Source organism: Phascolarctos cinereus, unplaced genomic scaffold (assembly GCF_003287225.1).
Source record: "Phascolarctos cinereus isolate Bilbo 61053 unplaced genomic scaffold, phaCin_HiC Scaffold_4;HRSCAF=312, whole genome shotgun sequence".
Taxonomy (NCBI): Eukaryota; Metazoa; Chordata; class Mammalia; order Diprotodontia; family Phascolarctidae; genus Phascolarctos; species Phascolarctos cinereus.
In genome coordinates this window covers 13,580,231-13,601,196 of record NW_027555847.1, presented here as the reverse complement: position 1 = coordinate 13,601,196, position 20,966 = coordinate 13,580,231, and the positions used below count along the sequence as shown (strand labels likewise).

The window sequence follows — 20,966 nt, the reverse complement described above, 5'->3', positions numbered from 1 at the left end:
CTGTCCTCAGAGAGCCTCCATTCTCCTGGGGGGTGGGGGTGGGGGTGGGGCAGGATCTTGGCTTGCTGCAGAAACCCCTGCCTGCAAGGGCCTGACAGGCTGGTAGAGAGAAAAGACAGGCACATTCTTAATGGGAATTCAAGAGAGAAAATAGTGCCAGGCAGGTACCAAGTATGACTCTGATCCAGAGGCAGAAGATTCCTTCCTGGTAGATGAGGGATTTGGCACCATACTTTTCAAAGCTACTTCATTAACATATGTGCGTTTTCAGGCCTAACTTGAAATAAAAGGCACATTTAGCACCTCCTTTTAGAAGAAAACCAAAAAGCTGTACTCCTCAGGAGGCTTTGCTCCAATTTAGTCTAAGATATTTTAGTAGAATTAACTACAGTCAAGAAACATTTGTTAAGTATTTACTGAGTCTTAGGCAGGGTGTTAGGTGCTGGGGATACAAGGACAAAAATGGAAACAGCCCCTGCCCTCAGGGAGGCTGCATTCTCTTAGGGGAGGCTGTGTGTGTGTGTAAGTAGGCAAAGCATAAATGTAAAATGAATACATGGTAGTTTGGGAAGAATGGTGGTCACTGGCACTTGGGGGGAGAGATGATCAGGAAGGGCTTTCCATCGAAGGAGAGGCGTGAGCCAAGTCTGTAAGGAAGAGAAGGTTTCTGAGGCAGAGGTAAGGTGTACAAAGGGATGTTAGAAAGAGCCTGGAAAGGTAGGTTGAGGCCAAGGAGAACATTCAGATTTTCTCTCCATCTTTTGGTCCTACTTTCTAGCCTCAGAGCCAAAACAATGTTGCCATCGGCCATATTCAACAATGGTCAATGAGCGATAATTGGCAAGGGGCAGCAGTGTAGGAGAAGGAGCCCTGGGATGTGTTCTAGCTGTGGCATAGCTATGCCATTGGCCCGCTGTATGACCTGGAAAAAGACATTTCTCTTTTCTGGACCTCAGTTTCCTCATCTGTAAGGTGAAAGGGGTTCTAAAGTTCCCAACTTGTTCTAAAGCAATCCAACTGTGTGCGGTATAGTATGTAACTTGTGACTTTGTAAAATAATCAAAATGACTTTTCAAGGCAAGGCAAATAGTTTTTCTGTGTTGACAGGTTTATTTCAAGAAGATGTCAAGTCATTTTATTTTAAAATTGGGCTTTCCAAGACACATGATTAAATCATTACTTCTCTGCTCATTTGGTATTTAATTTTGAAGTGGTGTGACAGAAGTCGAGGGTCACCCCTCTGTGCTCTTTCTTCCAATCCCTTGAAGCACATGTGTGGACGGACCTCGGAATGTTTCCTTGCATGCTTAGTTAAATGGGATCCTTAAGTGTTTCTGCAATGTTTGATCGGCCGCCTTTTTTTCAACATCACAGTCATTCACCCAGATACCAGCTCCCTCCATTCAAGCCTCTTGTAATGCAGAAAAAAGTTAAGCCAAGCCAGGCAATGGTGGGCAGCTGCTTTGGATGGTGTCTGGCACCTTCTGTCCTGTCCCTCTGCTGGGGTGAAGGCAGAGGGTTTCATCCTGAGAGAGACCCAGGAGTTAGAGTTGCAGGGCTTGGAATTAGGAAGACCTGGGTCCAAATCCCACTTCTCACCCTTACTAGCTGTGTGACTCTGGGAAAATCACTAGACCTTTCTGAACTTTGGTTTCATTGTCTGTAAAGTAGGAATAATAATGTTCCTACACCACAAAAGATCATAGGATTGTATGTAGAGAGCAAGAAGGGCCTTCAGAGCCCTTCCAATCCAACCCCTTCATTTTGTCAATGAGGAAACTGAGGCCAAAGTTGACTTGTCAAGAGTCACCTAAATAGGAAGAGCTGGGATTTGAACCCAGGGCCTCTGACTTTAGAAAGGGCAGTTTTTCCACTGTGCAGATTTTTATGTAGAGAATATACAGAAGGCATTGTGTGAATCTGAAAGCATCCTACAAGTGGGAAGTCTCCCTTTATTTTTCTACCTTCCTATCCAGCTCTGTCTCATGTCTTCTCTGGAACCCCAATGGATCATTAGTCTGAGTTCAGTTTTCTGTGAGTGTGACCTTTGCTGTGTTTTTGCAGTCCGTGTGTCTGTAGCTGTCCTGGATCTTTGCGTTTGCCTCCATGTGACTCCATATACTCTTCCCCAGGTTTCTCTGAATTCATTTTCATCACTGTTTCTTAGGGTGCAGTAATGTCCCAGTGTGTTCCTAGGCGACAGAGCTGATGGCTGCCTACTTCATTTCCTTTCTTCTTGGGAAGTTCGGAGGCAGGGGGGATGGCCAAGCCACTTACTAGCTGGGTGACCCTGGGCAAATCATTTAACCTCTGTTGGCCTCAGTTTCCTCATCTATAAAATGGGGATGCTAATAGTATCCACCTCCCAGCATGGTGAGGATACAATGAGATAATATTTTAAAGCTCTCAGCACAGAGCCTCACACACAGTAAGCACCCTATCAGTGTTAACTAGTATTATTTCCTCCTCCTGTTAGAATGTGCCTTATTTGACGCTCACCTCCTCCCATTTTTAAAATTCCTTTCTCTAAACAAGTGATTGAGCTCCCCTGATCTCACATTGCCCATACTTCCAAATTCATGATTGATAGATTGGGGTCGAGTTCAGGGTCAAGCATTTAAGAAAAACTGAAAAGCAAAGTGTAGACACGAGAGCTGACCCAGGCTGGGTTTCAGGCTGTGTCCTGGCAAAGCAGCATTCTGCTTGTTTTGTGGAAGGAAATGCCGAGGAGAGATGGCGGAGGCAATAGAATTCCCTAATCAGTAGGCCACTGAGCATCTATTAAGTGCCTGATGTATGCCAGGTGCTATAGTAAGCCCTGGGGCTACCAAGGCATAAGCAAAATACTACCTGCCCACAAAGCTTACACTGCCCCTGGGAAAATCGCTTTGAGGCTGGGAAGAAGCTGAGAGAGCATCTGGTCTGAGCATCTCCCTTTATCTGTGCCACCCCTGAGTCTCCAGGCTGGGAAGTGACTTGATCGTGTGATTCCAGAGTCGGGCCTCTGGTCCCCTGGTCCTGTGCGTCCTCTCCTGTTCTGCAGTGATGGCCCCTCAGTCCCCATCTTCCTCCTCTTCTCTGTCTTCACAGACGGCAGATGTGGCCTCCTTTCTCTCGTGTGGCCAGGGTGGAACCCATGTGCAGAGAGACAGGGAGTCCCACTGGCAGAAATTCTGGGCTTAGCAGGGAGCTCAGAAGCCCTCGAGTCTGCCCTTCTCCAGCATCCCCCACAAGGGGTCCCCCGGGGATGGTGAGCCCCTCCCTCCTGAGGCTGACCGTTCCACCCTGAGGTCTTTGTGGGGCCACGTTTCTGCCTCCGCAGATTCTACCCGATGCCTCTCTGTGCGGGCAGAGAGAGACTTTCATTTATATCTTCCTGTCCCCAGTACTGAGGACCATGCCTGGCACACGGTAGGTGCTTAATAAACGCTTGCTGATTGATTAATAGTTTAATTCTGGGTCAAAGCCTATTAAATTGAATCAGTCATCTAAATGATGCCCATTTAAGTCTTTGAAAGCTAACTCTCATGTGGCACGTTACCTGCTTCTTTCATCATCCTGGTCACCTTTGGCTGGGCATGTTCCAATGTATTTACTGTAGATGTAGTCAATCAATCAATAAACATTTATTAGAAGTGCCTACTGTGTGCCAGGCACTTAGTCTGGCCAAAGCAGGGTATACTGCAACTATCCCTTCTTTCTGGACCTCTTTCAAGGTAGCCAAGAAATTCATTGGCTGCTATGGAGTACCCCTGGCTCAGGTGAACCTGCCACGGGTCATGGTTGGGCCATGCTGGTGAGTAGTAGCAAGGGCTTCTTACTCGTTGGGAGTAGCTATGTGGTTTGATGTTAGACAATGTCGAGAAGACCTGGCTTCAAATCCTATCTCAGGTATGTACAATCAATCCAGCCGTGTGACCCTGGGCAAGTCACCATACCTTTCTCAGCCTCAGTGTTCTCATATGTAAAATAGGGATAATAATTATGCCTGCCTCAAAGAATTGTGGTGAGGATAAATGAGATAATGTGTGTAAAGTTCCTCGTGAACTTTGAAGTGCTATAGAAATGTTAGCTATTCATCTTCATCATCATCATCATCATCATCATCATCATCATCATCATCGTCATTGTTCTTTTCCTCCTCTTCCTCTTCCTCCTTCACCTTCTCCTCTTCTTCCTTCTCCTCCTCCTCACGAGTTCTCATGCTAACCTAGAAGTAGCAGTAACAGTTTTCAGGAGGCATTATTTAAAGCTGGTCTCACTGGGTATTTGCTGTGGCTGCCATCTGTTATCAGATGGGGCTGAGGAAGGCTGATGGGGGCCCTGTAGCTAACCGCCTGGGGCTCTTGCACCCAAGATAAAGTGCTCAGAGATTAGACCCATGAGGAGCCAGATTCGGGCAGAGAGGCCCTTGCCAATGCAAATAAGCTGAAAACAAGAGCACACTGTTGGGATTTCTGCGAGTTTGCTGTTAATCAAGTTGAACATGGCATATTAGGGCCTTTTAACACATGTTTTTGACATCTAGTCTTGTGTATCTGACAGTTAAATTAGTCACCTCAAGATTGATGAGAAATATTTTATGCTGTTTAATCACCAATAAAGCACAAAAGTATAGCACAGTCCTGGCCTTTTGAAAATAATCTGTTTCTAGTAAATAAAGTCCTAGAAGCTGATAAAACTTTCCAGGTGTATGTATGTATGTATGTATGTATGTATGTATGTATGTATGTATGTATGTACACATCTCCACACACATGCAAGGGCACATACATGCATGCACATACAAACAGTCATATATTGACATGCACGTGTATATACATACACAGAAGCATTGATACACATGCGTATATACATGCATGCATATGCACATACCTACACACTTATACATGCATATTTTCCTGTTTAATTCATCAAGCTTTCTAATAAGCACCTACTAAGGGCAAGGCACTCTGCGGAACTCCCTTTGCATGTTTCCATTTCTAACGCTCTTTTTGCAGCCAAATCATCCTCAGATTAATTAGTCCATGAAGAAGAACGGCCAATGAGAGACCACTTCTCTTGGAATTTAAGATCCTAGATCCAGAGGTGGAAGGTATTTGAAAAGTGATTGGATCTAGTTCTGTCATTCTACAGATGAAGAAACTGAGTCACAGAGAGGTGAATGGACTTGGCTAAGGTCATCCAGGTAGTCAGAAGGAGAGGTGAGGCTCAAACCCAGCTTGTCAGACTGAATGCAGGGCTCTTTCCACTACACCATGTTTTCTTAGGGCAAGCAGGCATAAATCTTTGAACTCGTGCTAACACGGGGCTGTCACAGCTTCGGAAGCCACAACGCAGTGAATACTTAATGCCCAAAGTCTAACACACTTCTTCGTTGGTCACTACTAGTATTTATGGAGCCCGAGCACCTTTTCTTTAAAAATAACAGAGACTGAAAGCTAGGTGTGTTCCAGAGCTCAAGGAATGTAAGAGCAACCACACCCTCCATCATGCCCTAAACTACCAGGGAAATCACAGAACCCTAGAGGGAGAAGGCCCACAGAGTTTGTCCGGCCTCACCGGGCCTGGGGCGTGTGGTCACCCAGCTTCTCTGTGAGCATGTTCAGTGAAGTCTGTTTCCCTCTAAAAAAAAATCTCCCAGTTACATGGTAAAATAACTTTTAACTTCTTTTTAAATTTTGAGGTCCATATTCAATCCCTCCCTAACTTCCTTCCCTACCCCCTTCCTGAGATGGTAAGCAATCTGATATAGGTTATACATGTGAAACATGTCCATATTAGTCATTTTGTACAAGAAGACTCAGAAAGAAAGAAAGAAAGAAAGAAAGAAAGAAAGAAAGAAAGAAAGAAAAAGAAAGAAAGGAAGGAAGGAAGGAAGGAAGGAAGGAAGGAAGGAAGAGAGAGAGAGAGGCAAAGAAAGGAAGGAAGGAGAGTGAGAGAAAGAAAAAAGAAAAATAGTCTGCTTCGATTTGCATTCAGACTCTGTTGGTTCTTTCTCTGGAGGCAGATGGCATTTTCCATCACAAATCCTTTGGGACTAATTGCTTTCCCTTACATCAAACACAAATCTGTCTCCCTGAAACTTGCACTCACTGCTAGGGCTGGAACAGGACTAATTTCTCTCCTATATGACACAGAGAATGGAAGAGGCCTGTTAGTACTGAAGGTAGAGTCAAAAAGTATTAATATGTTGGAATGATTGGGGCTTAGCTGAGAAGTTGAACATCAGGTTCTACCCTTACAGTCAGGTAACCGATTTTGCCAGTTCAGAACGCAGGAGATACAGAAGACAGTTATACCTGACACGTAGCACTTTAAAGCTGGCAAAGTGTTGTAGTAGACTACAGCCCTAATATGAATCAACAGTGCATCATGGCAGTCGTGGAAGTAAATTAAAAAAATGATTGATCTATGATTTCATTAATGAAGGGAATTGCCTGGTAAAGCAACTCCCTCTATCAAGGTAAATTGCACCTGCTTAACATTTATAGTCTTAGAAAACTGCCTGGGCTATTGAAAAGTTTAGTGACCTAGCCAGTGTGGGCCCATGATGAGATGTCAACCCAAGTTTTCTTGGCTCCAAAGCCATAGCTCTACTATGGCTACGTCAAAGTAGGTAAAGTGTATAAGACCAGAGAGGCAGTAGTGCAGTTGGCCTCTGCCTTGGTCATACTTCATCTGGAGTCTTGGAGACCAGAGTTTGAGGGAAGACATCAACAATGTGGAGTGTTGTGTTCATGACATAGGAAGATCAGTTGAAGAAAATGGGAATGCTTTGCCCAGAGCTAATGTTGAACAATTACCATATGAATAGCACTGTGCTGAGTGCTTGACTAATATTAGCTTATTGGATGCTCACACCAAACGTGAGAGCTAGGTGCTATTATTATCCTCATTTTACAGTTAAGGAAACTGAGGCAAATAGAGGCTGAGTGACTTGCCCAAGGCTACATAGAGAGTAAGTGTCTGAGGTTGGATTTGATCTCATGTCTTCTTGAATCCTGAATCCAGACCCAGCACTCTGTCCACTGTGACACCTAGCCGCCTTCCCAGAGAAGAGGAGATGTTGAGTGCATTTGAAACGCTGCCAAGTAGATGGATAGGTAGATAGAGTGAGAGGTAAAACATTTATTGTGTTTACTATGTGCCCAAGCATTGTGGTAAGTGCTGGGATGTTTGTATGTATATGTGTACGTGTATATGTACACACACACACACTCACAGGTTAGGCAAATAAGATAATCCTTGCCCTCGAGCAGTTTATAGTCTTTCTTTTTTTTTTTTTTTTTACTGAGGCAATTGGGGTTGCCCAGGGTCACACAGCTAGTAAGTATCAAGTGTCTGAAGTTGGATTTGAACTCAGGTCCTCCTGCCTCCAGGGCCAGTGTTCTAGCCACCCCCGAGGAGTTTACATCCTAATGAGGAAAGGCAACACATGAAGAGGAGTTGAAAACGTTTGGAGGGAAGGAGTAAGAGGCAGAGAGCCCCCTTGGCAGTTGTAGGCAGGGAGGTGGCGAGGAGTGACTTGGGAGCCTGCATCTCAGCTCAGCTGTGGGCTTGGTTTGCTGGATCCAAGCAGGCAGAATGAAGAGCATTGAGCAGAAGAAGTAGAAAGGTAATTCAGACACACCATGAAGAAAAAACAAAACGGAACAAAGACTTCTTTACGCCAAGAGCCATCCACACGGGGGCTAGGCTGCCCCAGAGCGGGCGGATTCCTGGCCAGTGGAGGTCTTCAGCCAAAGTCAGGGTGAGCATTTGTCGGGGGGTGGGAGGGAGTTGGGGGAGACTCTCGATCAGATTCAAGTTGGCCTGGCTGGCATCTGAGGTCAGGATGTTGAATGGGATGTAATAAGCCTTTTGCTTTAGATCCCGATGACACATAAGCCATTCTGGGATTCGGTCCAATTCATTCTTGATTTGGCACATCATTACTCTAATCTAAACCAACCTCTCCCAAACGGGATCCTTGGAAATTATTTTGCCTGTTAATCAGTTTCATCCAGTACATCCAGAAATCTTGAATAACGTATGAATATGAGAGGAGAGAGTTGAATAATTTAAAGGGGTCTAATGGTATTCGGGGACTTGGAAAATTTCACATTTCAAAGCAAAATAATTAAAATAAGGATAACTGCCACATGACACTCTAGAGTTTACAGAAGGGTTGCTGTGCACATTATTTCATTTGAGCATTGACAATGTGGTGGGAAACTGTTATAAGTATTCCAGGCTTTATTTGATAAATGAGGAAGAAGGTTCAGAAGACTGAATGTCCTTGCCCACCAGCCTGTGGCAAATGGGGAGGTAAATGGAAAGAATGCTGGGCTTGGTTTGTGTCCCAGCTCTCTGTGTGCCCTTAGGTGAATTCACTCTGGCTCCCGGTCCTCAGTATACTCATCTGTAAAATGGGGCAGCTGTCATGAGGCTCAAATGAGGTAATGTGCATAACAAAGTTTGTTTGCAAACTTTACAGTGTTGTGTGTCAGTTATCATTTTTTTTTATCATTTTGCATTGAATTGTAAAATTCTCAAGGTCTAAGGTCCCTGCCATCTCTCACTCTATGATCTTGAGTGCTGAGGGTGAGATTGGAACCCAGGGGTTCCTGAGTCCAATTCAGGCATCTTGGTCACTATTCCTGGCACCCCTTCATAGCTTTCTTATATCTTTGAAGTCCAGTAGGAAAAGCAGTGGACTTTGAGTCAGGTCCTCCAAGTTCAAATTTTCCACTTTTTTTTTTTAACTTACTAGGAATATGACCTGAGCAACTCTCTATGCCTCTGTCTTCTCATGTGTGAAATGAGCAGGTTGGCTAGATGGCTACTGTGGTGTCTTGGGGCACTCTCTCAGTGACCCTTTGATCCAGGACCCTGTGAAATCCCTTTGAGCTTTCTGCCAGACCTTCATACTTGTGGAGGGTGGTAAAGTGTGAGAAGTCTGGCAGGTTCAAAGGGGACCCGTGGTGGGAGGGGCTTTCTGCTTCATCCTGGATTTTAATGAGGAGGGGATGGCATGATCAGACCTGCATGTAGGAAGATCACTTTGGCAGGTGAATAAAGGATGGATTGGGATGGGGAGAGACCTGAAGCCAGCAGACCCAGCAGCAGCTACTGCAGTGACCCCAGTGAGGAGGGCCTGGACCAAGGTAGGGCAGGGGCACAGGACAGATGTTGCAAAGGAAGAATCAGTAGGACTTGACAACATATTGGCTATTTGAGGTGAATGCAAGGGAGGAGCTCAGAATACCCTTGACAGTGAAAGGGAATTTCGCAAGAGATCCACATTCTGGAGGGGAAGGGATGCTGAGTTCTATCAGATGTTTTGAGTTTGAGATGTCTCTGCTACATCCATTTCCAGAAGCCCAATGGACAGTTGGTGATGATAGACTAGAATTAAGGAGAGAGGAAAGGGTTAGATGAATAGATGTGAAAGTCATATACATAGAGACCATAATGGATCCCACTGGAGTTAATGAGATCATCAAGTGAGATGGTATAGAAGAAGAAGAGAAGAGGGCCTAGGTCAGAGCCTTAGGGGATATCCGTGGTAAGTGGGCACAATAGGGTGGGAGGCAAGGGACCCCATTGCTCTGATATTCCCCTTTTGTTTTTCGTGGTTCTATCTTAGGTATGAAGAGTTATCCTGCACGTGTGGTGCCATTTTTAATAATGAATGTTTAAGGAAATGGTTTGTAATGAGGCTGGAGAAGAGCTGGTACTAGGAGGAGGGCAGTGAAGGAGGAAAGAAGCATTTATGTAGCACCTACAATGTGTCAGGCACTGCACCAAGCACTTTAAAAACATCTCAATTCATCCTCACAGTTGTGAGGTAGGGGCTGTTATTATTCCTATTTTACAGTTGAAGAAACTGAGGCAGACTGAGGTTAAGTGAGATGTCTAGAGTCACACATCTAGTAAGTATCTGAGGCTGGTGTGCACCCTACCCCTACCCTCAGTAGCTACAGGAGGAGAAATGTTAGCTTTCCCATGTTCTTCTTCTTCTTCTTCTTCTTCTTCTTCCTCTTCTTCTTCTTCTTCTTCTTCTTCTTCTTCTTCTTCTTCTTCTTCTTCATCTTCTTCTCTTCTTCTTCTCTTCTTCTTCTTCTCTTCTTTTCTTCTTCTCTTCTTCTCTTCTTTTCTTCTTCTCTTCTTTTCTTCTTCTTCTTCTTCTCTTCTTCTCTTCTTCTTCTTCTCTTGTTTTCTTCTTCTCTTCTTCTCTTCTCTTCTTTTCTTCTTCTCTTCTTCTTTTCTTCTTCTCTTCTTCTCTTCTTCTTTTCTTCTTTTCTTCTTCTTTTCTTCTTCTTCTCTTCTTCTTCTCTTCTTTTCTTCTTCTCTTCTCTTCTTCTTCTTCTCTTCTTTTCTTCTTCTTTTCTTTTCTTCTTCTCTTCTTCTTCTCCTTCTTCTTCTCTTCTTTTCTTCTTCTTCTTCTTCTTCTTCTTCTTCTTCTTCTTCTTCGTTTTCTTCTCCTCCTCCTCCTCTTCTCCTCCTCCTCCTCCTCCTCCTCTTCTTCTTCTTCTTCTTCTTCTTCTTCTTCTTCTTCTTCTTCTACTTCTTCAACTTCTCCTTTTCCTTCTCCTCCTCCTCTCTTCTTCTTCTGTTTCTTTATAGGAATTTTTAAAAATCTACTTATTTTCGTTGAAATTTTAACATAGTCTGCAAATCCACATGACAGGGCACAAATAATTACTAAAATGTGTTTAAATATAAAGAAAGTCAACAAGGAATGGGTAAGGGTGCCACTCTCTGTTTCTACCCCTTATATTGTGGGACTCTCGATCTTCCTTTAGGGACCTTCCCTAATGTCCATGACAGTAGACCATGTGACTTAGGGACTGGGTAAAAACTCCAGCATCCATCTGTGTCTTAAATCTTTGAAAAGCTAAGTTCACTTTTTAGCTGTAAGTAAGTAGAAATCCAACTTATAAAGTTTTCTTTTGGCACTTCAGTCTTGCACAACCCTTTGGGTACAAGAGCCCTCTTTGGAGACTCCTCCTGTAAGGATTTGGTAGAAGGACGGAGGCCACTGGGGAGGGTATAGTCACTGACTAACAACTTATTCCACCTAAGCCCTGCTCCAGTTCTTTATTGTGTTGGGGAGATGACCCTGGGTTCTTGGACATTGTATCAGAAGAGTGCAAACACTATTAAATTTTACTGAGTTTGAGCTAATAATTTGGAATAGGACACTTTCAATGGATTTGCCTTTCTGTTTAGAAGAAGTTTTTACCTACAAGATCAACCACCAGTTGATGAATTTTTTTAGCTGTGAAAACTTTAAATAGGTCATAAACTCCTTGTTGGATAGAATGGCCTCAGTTTCCTTTTCTGTAAAACAAGAGGGATAGAAGAGAGTACTTGTGACCTCCCTTGCAGCTCTAAATCTTTATCCTATGAAATCCCACATCTCTCCAAGTATATGGTCCTTTCTTGGTTTGAGGCAGTTGCTAGGTACAGAGCCCCAAAGTAATGTGGATTAATTAACCATCTTATTCTTTGAGGTCATAGAAATTTAATTCTAGCTAAAGGAGACATTAGAAGATGGGCATACTTTTTGGGGGGAGAGAGGAGGAGGAGACAAGGTGGATGTGTGAAAGGGCTTTGTTTTTGTGTGATCCAAAAGTTGACTAATAATAGAGATGAGTTCAATCTGTTCATTGATATTGTCTAGGCTTTTCTTCCTCCCAACTTCAAGAGTCTTACAATGTCAAGGACTAGAGTTCTTGTGTAAGTAGACTTGGCATTATGGAACTCAAAGAGTTAGGGTCTCCTCAGGGCTCCCCATGCCAAATTCCTACCTGCTGATATAGCTCCATCATCTGCTCCATCATGAAGCAGATCTGTTTGACAAGGTCTGGAGGAAAGCCAAAATATAGTTTACAAAGTCAGGTCATTTATTGGTTTAGCAGATACGTTTGCTCGGTATTTTCAAAAAACTATTGCCATGTTAATATAAGCCGTCAAGACTGGCAATTAAAAAGCCAAAGAATTCAGAAACAAAAGCAAGGTGTGTGATTTCCTTGAAGGCTATAAAGAGAGAATATGGACTCGTGACTTCATTGGCATTGGGAACTTCCAGGTAAGGAAACTCCCTCTTCCAAGAAATTAATTAATAAGCATTAATTAAGCACCTACTATATACCAGGCACTATGCTAAAAGCTGAGGATAGAAAAAGAGGCAAAAGACAGCCCCTGCCCTCAAAGAGCTTACAATCAAACAGGCCAGATGCCGGTTGTCACCTTTTCTGTGTCCTGGAGACCTAAAGAGTGGCCTAGATAACTCAGAGATTTAAATGCCTTGCCCAGAACCATTCAGCCAGGGTGTGTCCAAAACAGATTTTGAACCCAGGCCTTTATGGCTTTCTGAGCCCAGGGCAAGGCTCACTTCCCTCTGCCTTCAATGACATTTCACAGTTGTCTGAAGGGCAGGTGGGCCATCATTTAACATCCAGGAACACAAGCCTGAAAGTTGTTTAAAAGTTGAAAGACAGTTCTCGGTCTTCGCTTTAACATCACATGTCTCCTAAGAAGATTTCAAACACAACTTCACACACTTCCTAGCTGTGCAACCCTGGACAAGTCATTTAACCTGTCTGCCTCAGTTTCCTCATCTGTAAAATCAGGACAATAATAGCAGCTACCTCCCAGGGTTGTTATGAGGATCAAATGAAGTAATGCGTGCATGTCATCTTCTTCCATTAGTGTGTGAGCTCCTCGAGGGCAAAGATTATTTTTGTGTATTTGTTTTCCCAGCTCAGCCCAGTGCCTGGTACTTAACAAATGCTCATGGACTTACTGGTCGTACAGCTTTACAACCCTAAAACACTATGTAAATGATGTTATTATTATTTTCATTATTGTTCTCACTCTCACTGCTTTTGTTGTTGTGATTATGGTTGTTCTACCTGGGTCACATCCCTTCAAGTCCAGTGTTCTTGGCCACGAACCTCCTGGTTTTAAGTGTCTTATTTCTGCCCCCTGGGAAGCACCTTGGTCATGTCGACATTGACCCCGCCTTCTTGTTCCAGTGTGACCCAGCGTCGGGGCTTCATGGTTTCTCATTACAGTTCTCTTCTGCCCCAGGAGAGAATCATCGAGCGCTTGAAAGAACAGAGGGAACGCGATGATCGAGAACGCCTAGAAGAAATTGAATCCTTTCGAAAAGAGAACAAGGATCTGAAGGAGAAGGTCAATGCTCTGCAAGCCGAGCTCACGGAGAAAGAGGTCAGTCTGCGCTGTTGGGCTCTGCACCCTCTTTGTTGCCATTCCGCGCCTTTCGTCTCATGGTGGCCCTCGTGGGAGGCCGTTCGGACCTCCAAGGACTCCACTGAAATGGAAGCCAATGGCAAATTCTGGTTTTCAGCTGTGGGCGTTCAGAGGGAGGTGTTTTCTACAGTTCTGTTCAAATTGACAAGCATTTCATAAACATCTATTATGTGCTATGCAGTCGTGGTGTGACAGATAAATTGCTGGCCTCTGAGCCCTGAGACCTGAGTTCAAACTCGGACACATCCCCAAAACCCTTCACTTCTCAGTGCTCCAGGCAGCACTCTGGGACTATAAGTTAAAGAACAGGTGTCAATTTGTATTGGTAGAGGGAGTTTCCATACTGGGATTTCCCCTAGCCAAATGAAGTCATAGTTCTAGATAAAAATATATTTACATACATGCATATGTATCTATGAATATATACCATATATATACCTCTATATATCTGTTTTGTATGATTGAAGATCATAACAGTGGAATCTCTGCTTAAGCAAAAATCCTTTATATATGCTAAATTGTAATAGCACTTTACTAATTATAACCTTTAAATTAAAAAAGAATTACCAAAATTCTTTTTATTTTGGACACTGTGGCCTTCGTCATTGTCATCATCATTAGTATCCCCGCCATCAGTGAACATAGACCGAACAGCTTCTCTGCGTAAAGCCCTGTGGTAATGATAGAAGCCACAATGCCGTGGTTTTATCGTGGTGGTACCACAGGTCACTTCTCCTCAATTCTCAAGGCAGATGAGGAAACGGAGGCTCATAAAAAAGGGGGTGGTGACATGCCTTGGGTCACACAGATAATAACTGTCAGTGACAGGTTTTGAACTCAGGTCTCTCTGCTTCCAAGTTTAGGATTTTGCTCACTGTGCCATCTCATGGATCTTATCTACCTCGCTCCCCCCACACAACATATGACAGTTCCTCTTAAGAAGTTAGTTAAAAGGTGAGACAAGAAATAAGAAAACAAGGTGGGAAGAAGACCTGCCTTGAACTTTGAGGTTCTGGATTCAGGTCCTAACGTAGCCACTCAGAAGCCGTGTGGGGCGGCCACTTCGTCTCTATGGGACTTCCTCATCAGTAACGGGCGGAAGGGCGATTAGATTAGACTTTCTCTCAGGTCCTTAGAGCCCTCAGCCTGGCATTCTATGACATATTCATAAAATTGACCCAAACCCAAGGTGCCAGATGACCAGTACAGATGATTGGTGTAAGTCAGTTGACAGCTTTGGCTGAGGATGATCTCTGGTCATTGCATGGGGATGGGGGTGGAGCAAGCATTTATTAAGCACCCATTATAGAATAGGCGCTGTGCTGAGTACTTTGCAAATATTATCTTATGGGGATGGGGGTGGGGTAGGGAAGGCAGCCAGATGACTTACTGACTGCCAAGTATCTGCATAGAGATGGAACAATTAAGTCAAAACATTCCATCTATTCTGGCTCATGCAAAGACAGAAATAAAGGGTTTCTTTTCATCTGTGGACTACTAATTACCCATCTCCTGATTTATTCTGTTTAATTTTGTTTCCTCCTGGCCCTTTGATTTCATCTGGATATTATAATGGACAGAGAGCTAGATTTGGAGTTAGGAAGACCTAGGTTGAAACTCTGCCCCAGGCATTTCCAAGATGGTGGCCCTGGGCAAGCAACATCTCTGGGCCTCAGTTTGCTCATCTGTAAAATGAGGGGGTTGCACTTGGCAGTCTTTAAGATCCTTTTAAGCTCTGGACCCATGATCATTAGAGAGCTCATCTACCAATTTAGATCAACAGCAGCTGATTTAAACATTTTTAGAAACTGATGTCTTTTACTTTTCTATCATCTTCATTTCTGCCTCTCTCCCTCTGGGGCTCAGAGGAGTTCAGTGAGAGGCCCAGAGGTGGCACTCAGACCCTAAGTCTTTCTGTCTCCAAGGCTGGTAGCTCTTTGACCTCTCTCTGCTTATAGTGATACACAGAGTCAGAACATTCCGTCAGAAAAGGGGCTTATTGTTGGTGAATGCTTGTCTTACTCCCATTTCTTTCCTGTTTTAGTCTAATCTAATTGACCTCAAGGAACATGCCTCCTCCTTGGCATCCGCGGGCCTGAAGCGGGATTCCAAATTAAAGTCCCTGGAAATAGCCATAGAACAAAAGAAAGAGGAATGTAGTAAGTTGGAAGCGCAATTGAAGAAGGTAAGTGCAGGCCAAGAAACTGCTCCCCTGAAAATAAATGGCCATAATGGAGAAGGACAAGGCCCATTCTCAAAAACAAGCAGCCGCTTATCTTTTGCCGTCTGCCGATAGGAGAATTAAGCGCTCTTTATTCTTAAGGAGCCTGCCTCAAATCTGTCTGTGAACCTGAAAAGTTATGTTAGGTTTCCTGTCTAAAGAGTGCTTGAAAAATTGATGAAAATACCAGAGTGGAAGTGAAGGACGTTATAAAAACCAGCCGTCACTCAGTGGGCAAAGCTAAACTTCGGTCAAAGATAAATGCGAATGTTTGCAATAAACCGAAGAATTAAAGGGTCGCGTAGTAAATTATAAACTTCTACTCCCAGCAAAAGGGTGTCGAATTCTTGTCCTGAAACTCTGCAGAGTTTTCCCTGAATGACTTTTAATCCATAGCCATCAACCAGCCTAGTCAATTAGTGGACAGAATCGGTGGATGACAATTTGTCCAGTAAAAGAAAAAAAAAACGGGAGTGGTGGGGGGAGGCATAATACAAAAGAAAGCATGTTGTATGTATGATTCCTTTATGAAAGACTATTGCTGCATTCAGAGTTTTAAGCAACTTGAGTATTTTCTGTGGATGCATTCCCAATCATGCCTTGTTCTTTTGACTCTATTCTCGTGTTGTTTGGTTCTGTCTGCATTCATTGTTTGCACAACTCAGAACGTTATGACTTAAGTACTCTGTTTCCCTTCAGCAGCACCTTTATCAGCCAATCAGAAGCCCAGACAAAAGTTTCTTTGAATCTAATACTGCTTGGAGTAAAATTAAACCACTTACGTAAAGTAATCTGTAACAGAGTGAAATAGGGTCTTATTCTCGAAAGCTATGGAAATGTTGATAGATGGATGATAAGAGAAAAGCAGGGATCATATGTGAACTGTGAAATTATTCTGAATACTTAAAAATGGTGTGATGGAAAGTATAATGGAAATGTAACGGTCTATGTTAGCAGGGGATTTGGAGAAATGGTTATAAGAGATTATGCTAACGTAGTTTGCATATGAAATAGATGGAACCGATTCAGAGAGACGTGGGGAACAGGTCGAATCCCCTTATGACTACAGTGTCTGCCAAGACCCAGATGCCATCCTGTTTACTGTCAACAATATTCTATATAATCAAGTTGTATTACAGCGAATTAAGTAACATCCCTTTATGAGATCAGAACTTAGAAGTCCAGAGCTGGAAGGGTCCTCAGAAGCCATCAAGTTCAATCTTGATCTGCAGCAAATAATCATCCAGTAGCCGTTCCAATAAAATCCAGTATTGCAAAATCTATCACTTCCCAAGCAGGCCACTCTCTGCTTGGATAGCTCAATTTGTTTTTCGTTTTGTTTTGTTTGTTTGTTTCCTTACCACCAGCCCAAATCTGCCTCCTTGTGGCATCCAACATTGCTCATAGATAGACTCTCAAGAGTCAGAGTTTACCATGAAGCTTTTGACCAAGTATAAAGTACAGCCATATAATGAATGTTGTTGCATAGGTGGTACAAGGAAGAAAGCAGTAGGAGCCCAAGGACCTGGGTTTCCATCTCAGCACTACTGACACCTTCCCATTTGACTTTGGGCGAGTTGCTGAATCCCTGAGCCTTAATTTCTGCATCTGTAAAATACGGGGGCTGGATTAGATCTCTCTCAGCTCTCAATCTGTGATCCCATGATCCTACAAAGGCCACGGACTGAGAAATTGATCACTGATGCTCCTTTCTGTTTAAACCTACTCGTGCCTCTATACGCTTGTAGGTTATAGTATTGTTTTACAAGAAGTAAAGTTGACCTATGAGTTCAGAGTGTACATTACTTGATTCTTTTCCCCCAAAACTGACTGTGATCTTTCCAAAGAAGGAGCAGCTTTAAAATTGTAGCAAAACCCCTTCCCCTCTGCCCTAGCCCCTTGCCGCCCAACAAAATATAGACATTTCTAAAGATTCCGCCCTTGCAACATCTTGGAATTCTCTTCTTTTCTTAGTTGTCTATGTGAACTGCATGCTTTCGATTTGGGCTCCTTCAGGAGCCATTTAATCCCTGAAGCCCTTTGAAGGAGGAGTTTTATATGTTCATGCTTGTAGCTCCCATACGTTGCAGTTGAACGAAGTGATAAATCAGTGCCTGGATTGTTCACGCTATGTTCTGCTGGAGCTTTCATGGGAGCCACAGTAGAAAAACCTGTGGTTTTCCCTCCTGACTCTCAAGCAGCAGCACAGAAGACATGTTAGATCCCAGGCCAAACAGCATCATTCCTGCTAACACTGAAAAATTCATCTTTGCCATTGGCACTAGAATTAAATTAATGTACAACAGTCACCTGACCACATAGGGTACACTGAGTTAATGGAAAGGTAATTTGGAAGTGTCAACAAATCTTTGCTCACGCTATCATCTAAACAACGTGAAGTCCATTTTAATGGGGTGAAAGAGGGTAATTATAATTTAAATATTTTGTACCCAAGGCTAACCTGCAAATATAATTTTGGTATTTTTGGCCATGTGTCATTAACTAAATTCAAAAGTTTAAAATATTTTTCCAGTAGTCTTTAATTTTTGTTAATAAATAGTTCTTTTAAAGCCTCAAGTACCCATCACCTAAAAAATGGAAATCTCCATGAAGTATTTGAAATTTTAAGCCAACGTTTTATGAATGTATGTATAAACACATCATTCAGTCATGGAAAAATAAGCATTTATAAAAGCCTGAGAGTGTTTGGGTGGAGAGAGAGAAAGAGAAAGAGAAAGGGGGAGGAGAGAGAGAGAGAGAGAGAGATGCTTGTGACTAAAAATGCAAAGATTTACTAAATGAAAACTGAAAGCATAATTTTATTATACCATAAATACAACATGAATTCCCAATGGAAATTTGCCCCAGATTTGTAGGGGCAAAGCAATTTCTACTATAACATTCAGGGTAGTATTGCATTTTTCTTTTCTTTTTTTTTCTTTTTATCTTTTTACTTCTGAGGGGGGAGGAAAGGTAATTTTTTTTATTGGGCCAAAAAGAAAGGAGATTATTGATCTTAGCTCTGAAATTTACTGCCTGTATGAACATAGGCGAATCTCTTAATGTCCTTGGGCCTCAGTCATCTCATCTGCAAAATGCGGAGATTGGACGACAAAGTCACGTTGGTTCCTTCCAGCTCTGGGTCTATGATTCTATCATGCTATCCCACAGTGTAGGGAAGAATGTATTTCAATTCCTAAAAGGGCTCTTAATGTTGTCTTAGTAATCATGACTAGAAAGAGGGGGTTGGGAGGGCACCCCTGTAATGATTAAACTCTTGTACTTGACACTGCAGCCCCATAACTCATTAAATTGATATTGAAGAGAAAAAGAATGGAAGTCCAATCCTTAGGAACATTTGCAACATTAACAGCCCGTGAAACATCCTATGAAATTTTTTTTTCGACAAAAATTGTACCAGGAGAACGTTAAGGATGACTCTCAGTAATTGGGAGCATCCTAATACGAAGGCTCTCTTAAAATTGAATTTCCTTCACTGATTCTGAACGAATTGTCCAAGAGAGTGACGGGCAATGAATCATTTGGGATTTGGGATAATTTCTGTCTTCTTTGTCCACTTGAAAACGTTGTACTCTTTTGTGTCATGGTGCCTTGCTCGCCTCAATTTGGCCGCTGCTAATCTGCTGTTTGCTAAGCTCTTACTTTCCAAGAAACAACAACCGAAAAAACCTTTGTTGAATAGAAAATTCAGGCTTGTGTTAATACAAAAGAAGAGCCATAAATTCAGTGATAAGATTTAATTAATCTTTTATTATTACCGTCTTTGAAGTTTGGGTGATAAATTGCAAGCCTGGCCGAAAGCACTCTCAGTGATTCATTGCTGAAGCCCCGCACTTCATGCATCATCCAAAGTGGACAGCTTTCTTTATTTCATGGGCTATTTGACTTGAGAAGGGGAAAGTAACACAAACCTCAAATTTCTTATTCCAGCTATTCTTTTTAAGGAGCCAAAGTCAACATTTCCGTTCCCCCTCCTGCCTCTCACTTTCACCATGGAATGTTTAGCAACTGAAATTTCTTCTTCTTCGTCTTTTTTCTTTTCTTTTCTTTTTTGAAATGACGAGTTCTGTGCAGTTGCACTGGATTGGTTGAGCTAATGCTGTGTTCCTGAATCTTTCCTTCTTTCCCTGTCTGTGCTTCTTCACTCCTCCCCAACTTTGCAATGTAGCAAGCTGAGCAGCTGTTCAATCAGATGTACCACCCCGTAAGTCATTTCTGAAAGTCCGCCGCTGTAACATATGCAAGCATGAGGATCCCACGAGCCAATATGGCGTTGTATCTGCCCTTCCTTTGAGCTTTTAGCATCTGTCCTTGATATTTTTTATTTTGGTTCTATCCAAAGAAATGGACTGGGGGGCTGGAGAGGCTATTTCTTTCAAAAGTGAAATTCGGAAATTAACAACCTCACTAGATAAGTTACTGCCCTAATCAAAGTCCTCAATCTTACCAGGGTAGAACTACATTCCCAAAGGCCACGTTTAAGCCTAGACTCCTAGAGTACTTTTTTTAGATCTTTCAAACACTTGCCAATCTTTGTAAAAAAAAATACCTTAATGGACATAGATTTATGTAATAATAAATGGAGCATATGTATTATTGTCAATTGACAGTGATTCAAATGGGTGTGGATGTAAAAACTGCATTCCTGGGATTTGCTATTAGACAATGCTAACTTTATAGAGGCTTTTAAAAGACTTTAAAATGTGCCATTGCTGCAGGATGTACAGTATGCAGCATAATGGTAACAAATGATAATGAGTCCATTTATCACCCTATAGAGCAGCATCTAAAAGTTAACCCAACAGAAACATTCCCATTTCTCATTTCAAAGACCTCACACCCACCCCATAGCTGAATGGCCTATCCATCTTTGCAGAACAGTTTGTTTTCTGTTTCTTTGTCTTGTTAAGAGAGAGAAGAATTATTTTTGACTTTTTGGAACTTATAGAACAGCTACTTTTCTATCTCTTGCTTTGTATATGACCAATATTTTTAACTTGGCCAAAATTGTAATGCAAGGAACTATGTGCCATTAGTAAATGAATGCAAAAAAAAAATTGTCCTTATTTACTATGTACCAAGCACTGGGGAAAGAAACAAAAATCAAAACAGAAAAAATGAGACAGACCCTGCCCTCAAGAAGCTCCCACCCTTGGTTGGCCTAAATACATGACTCCTTTCCATCAACATGTTTTTATTGACAAAGCCAATAACGGTCAAACAACCAAATGAACAACAAATGTTTACTAAACATCCCTTCCGTGCCAGGTGTCGTGTTAAGTACTGAGAATAAGTAAATAAAGTAAAGTGAAATAGATCTTGCCATCAAGGAACTTACATTTGGTCAGGGACAGATTGTACCTGGTACAAGGTACTGTTTGGGGCAATGGTAAGCCGCTTATGACCAGGGAGAAGGAAATAGGAACAGTTTCACTGAGAGCAGGGGTTCTTCACCATT

The 20,966-nt window shown here is 42.6% G+C and overlaps 1 protein-coding gene across 6 annotated transcripts in view; it reads left to right on the top strand.

Annotated features, from left to right (window-relative positions):
* ERC2 (ELKS/RAB6-interacting/CAST family member 2) overlaps positions 1-20,966 on the top strand; it is a 1,023,879-nt gene that overhangs the window by 406,802 nt on the left and 596,111 nt on the right. For 3 of the 6 annotated variants that reach the window (XM_078152065.1, XM_078152064.1, XM_078152063.1), the window contains 3 exons: positions 13,084-13,224; positions 15,311-15,451; positions 19,677-19,712. In XM_078152065.1, coding sequence (XP_078008191.1) covers positions 13,084-13,224; positions 15,311-15,451; positions 19,677-19,712 — 318 coding nt within the window. The remainder of the gene's footprint in view (positions 1-13,083; positions 13,225-15,310; positions 15,452-19,676; positions 19,713-20,966) is intronic. The other 3 variants (XM_020970639.2, XM_078152062.1, XM_078152061.1) reach the window with 1 other exon arrangement.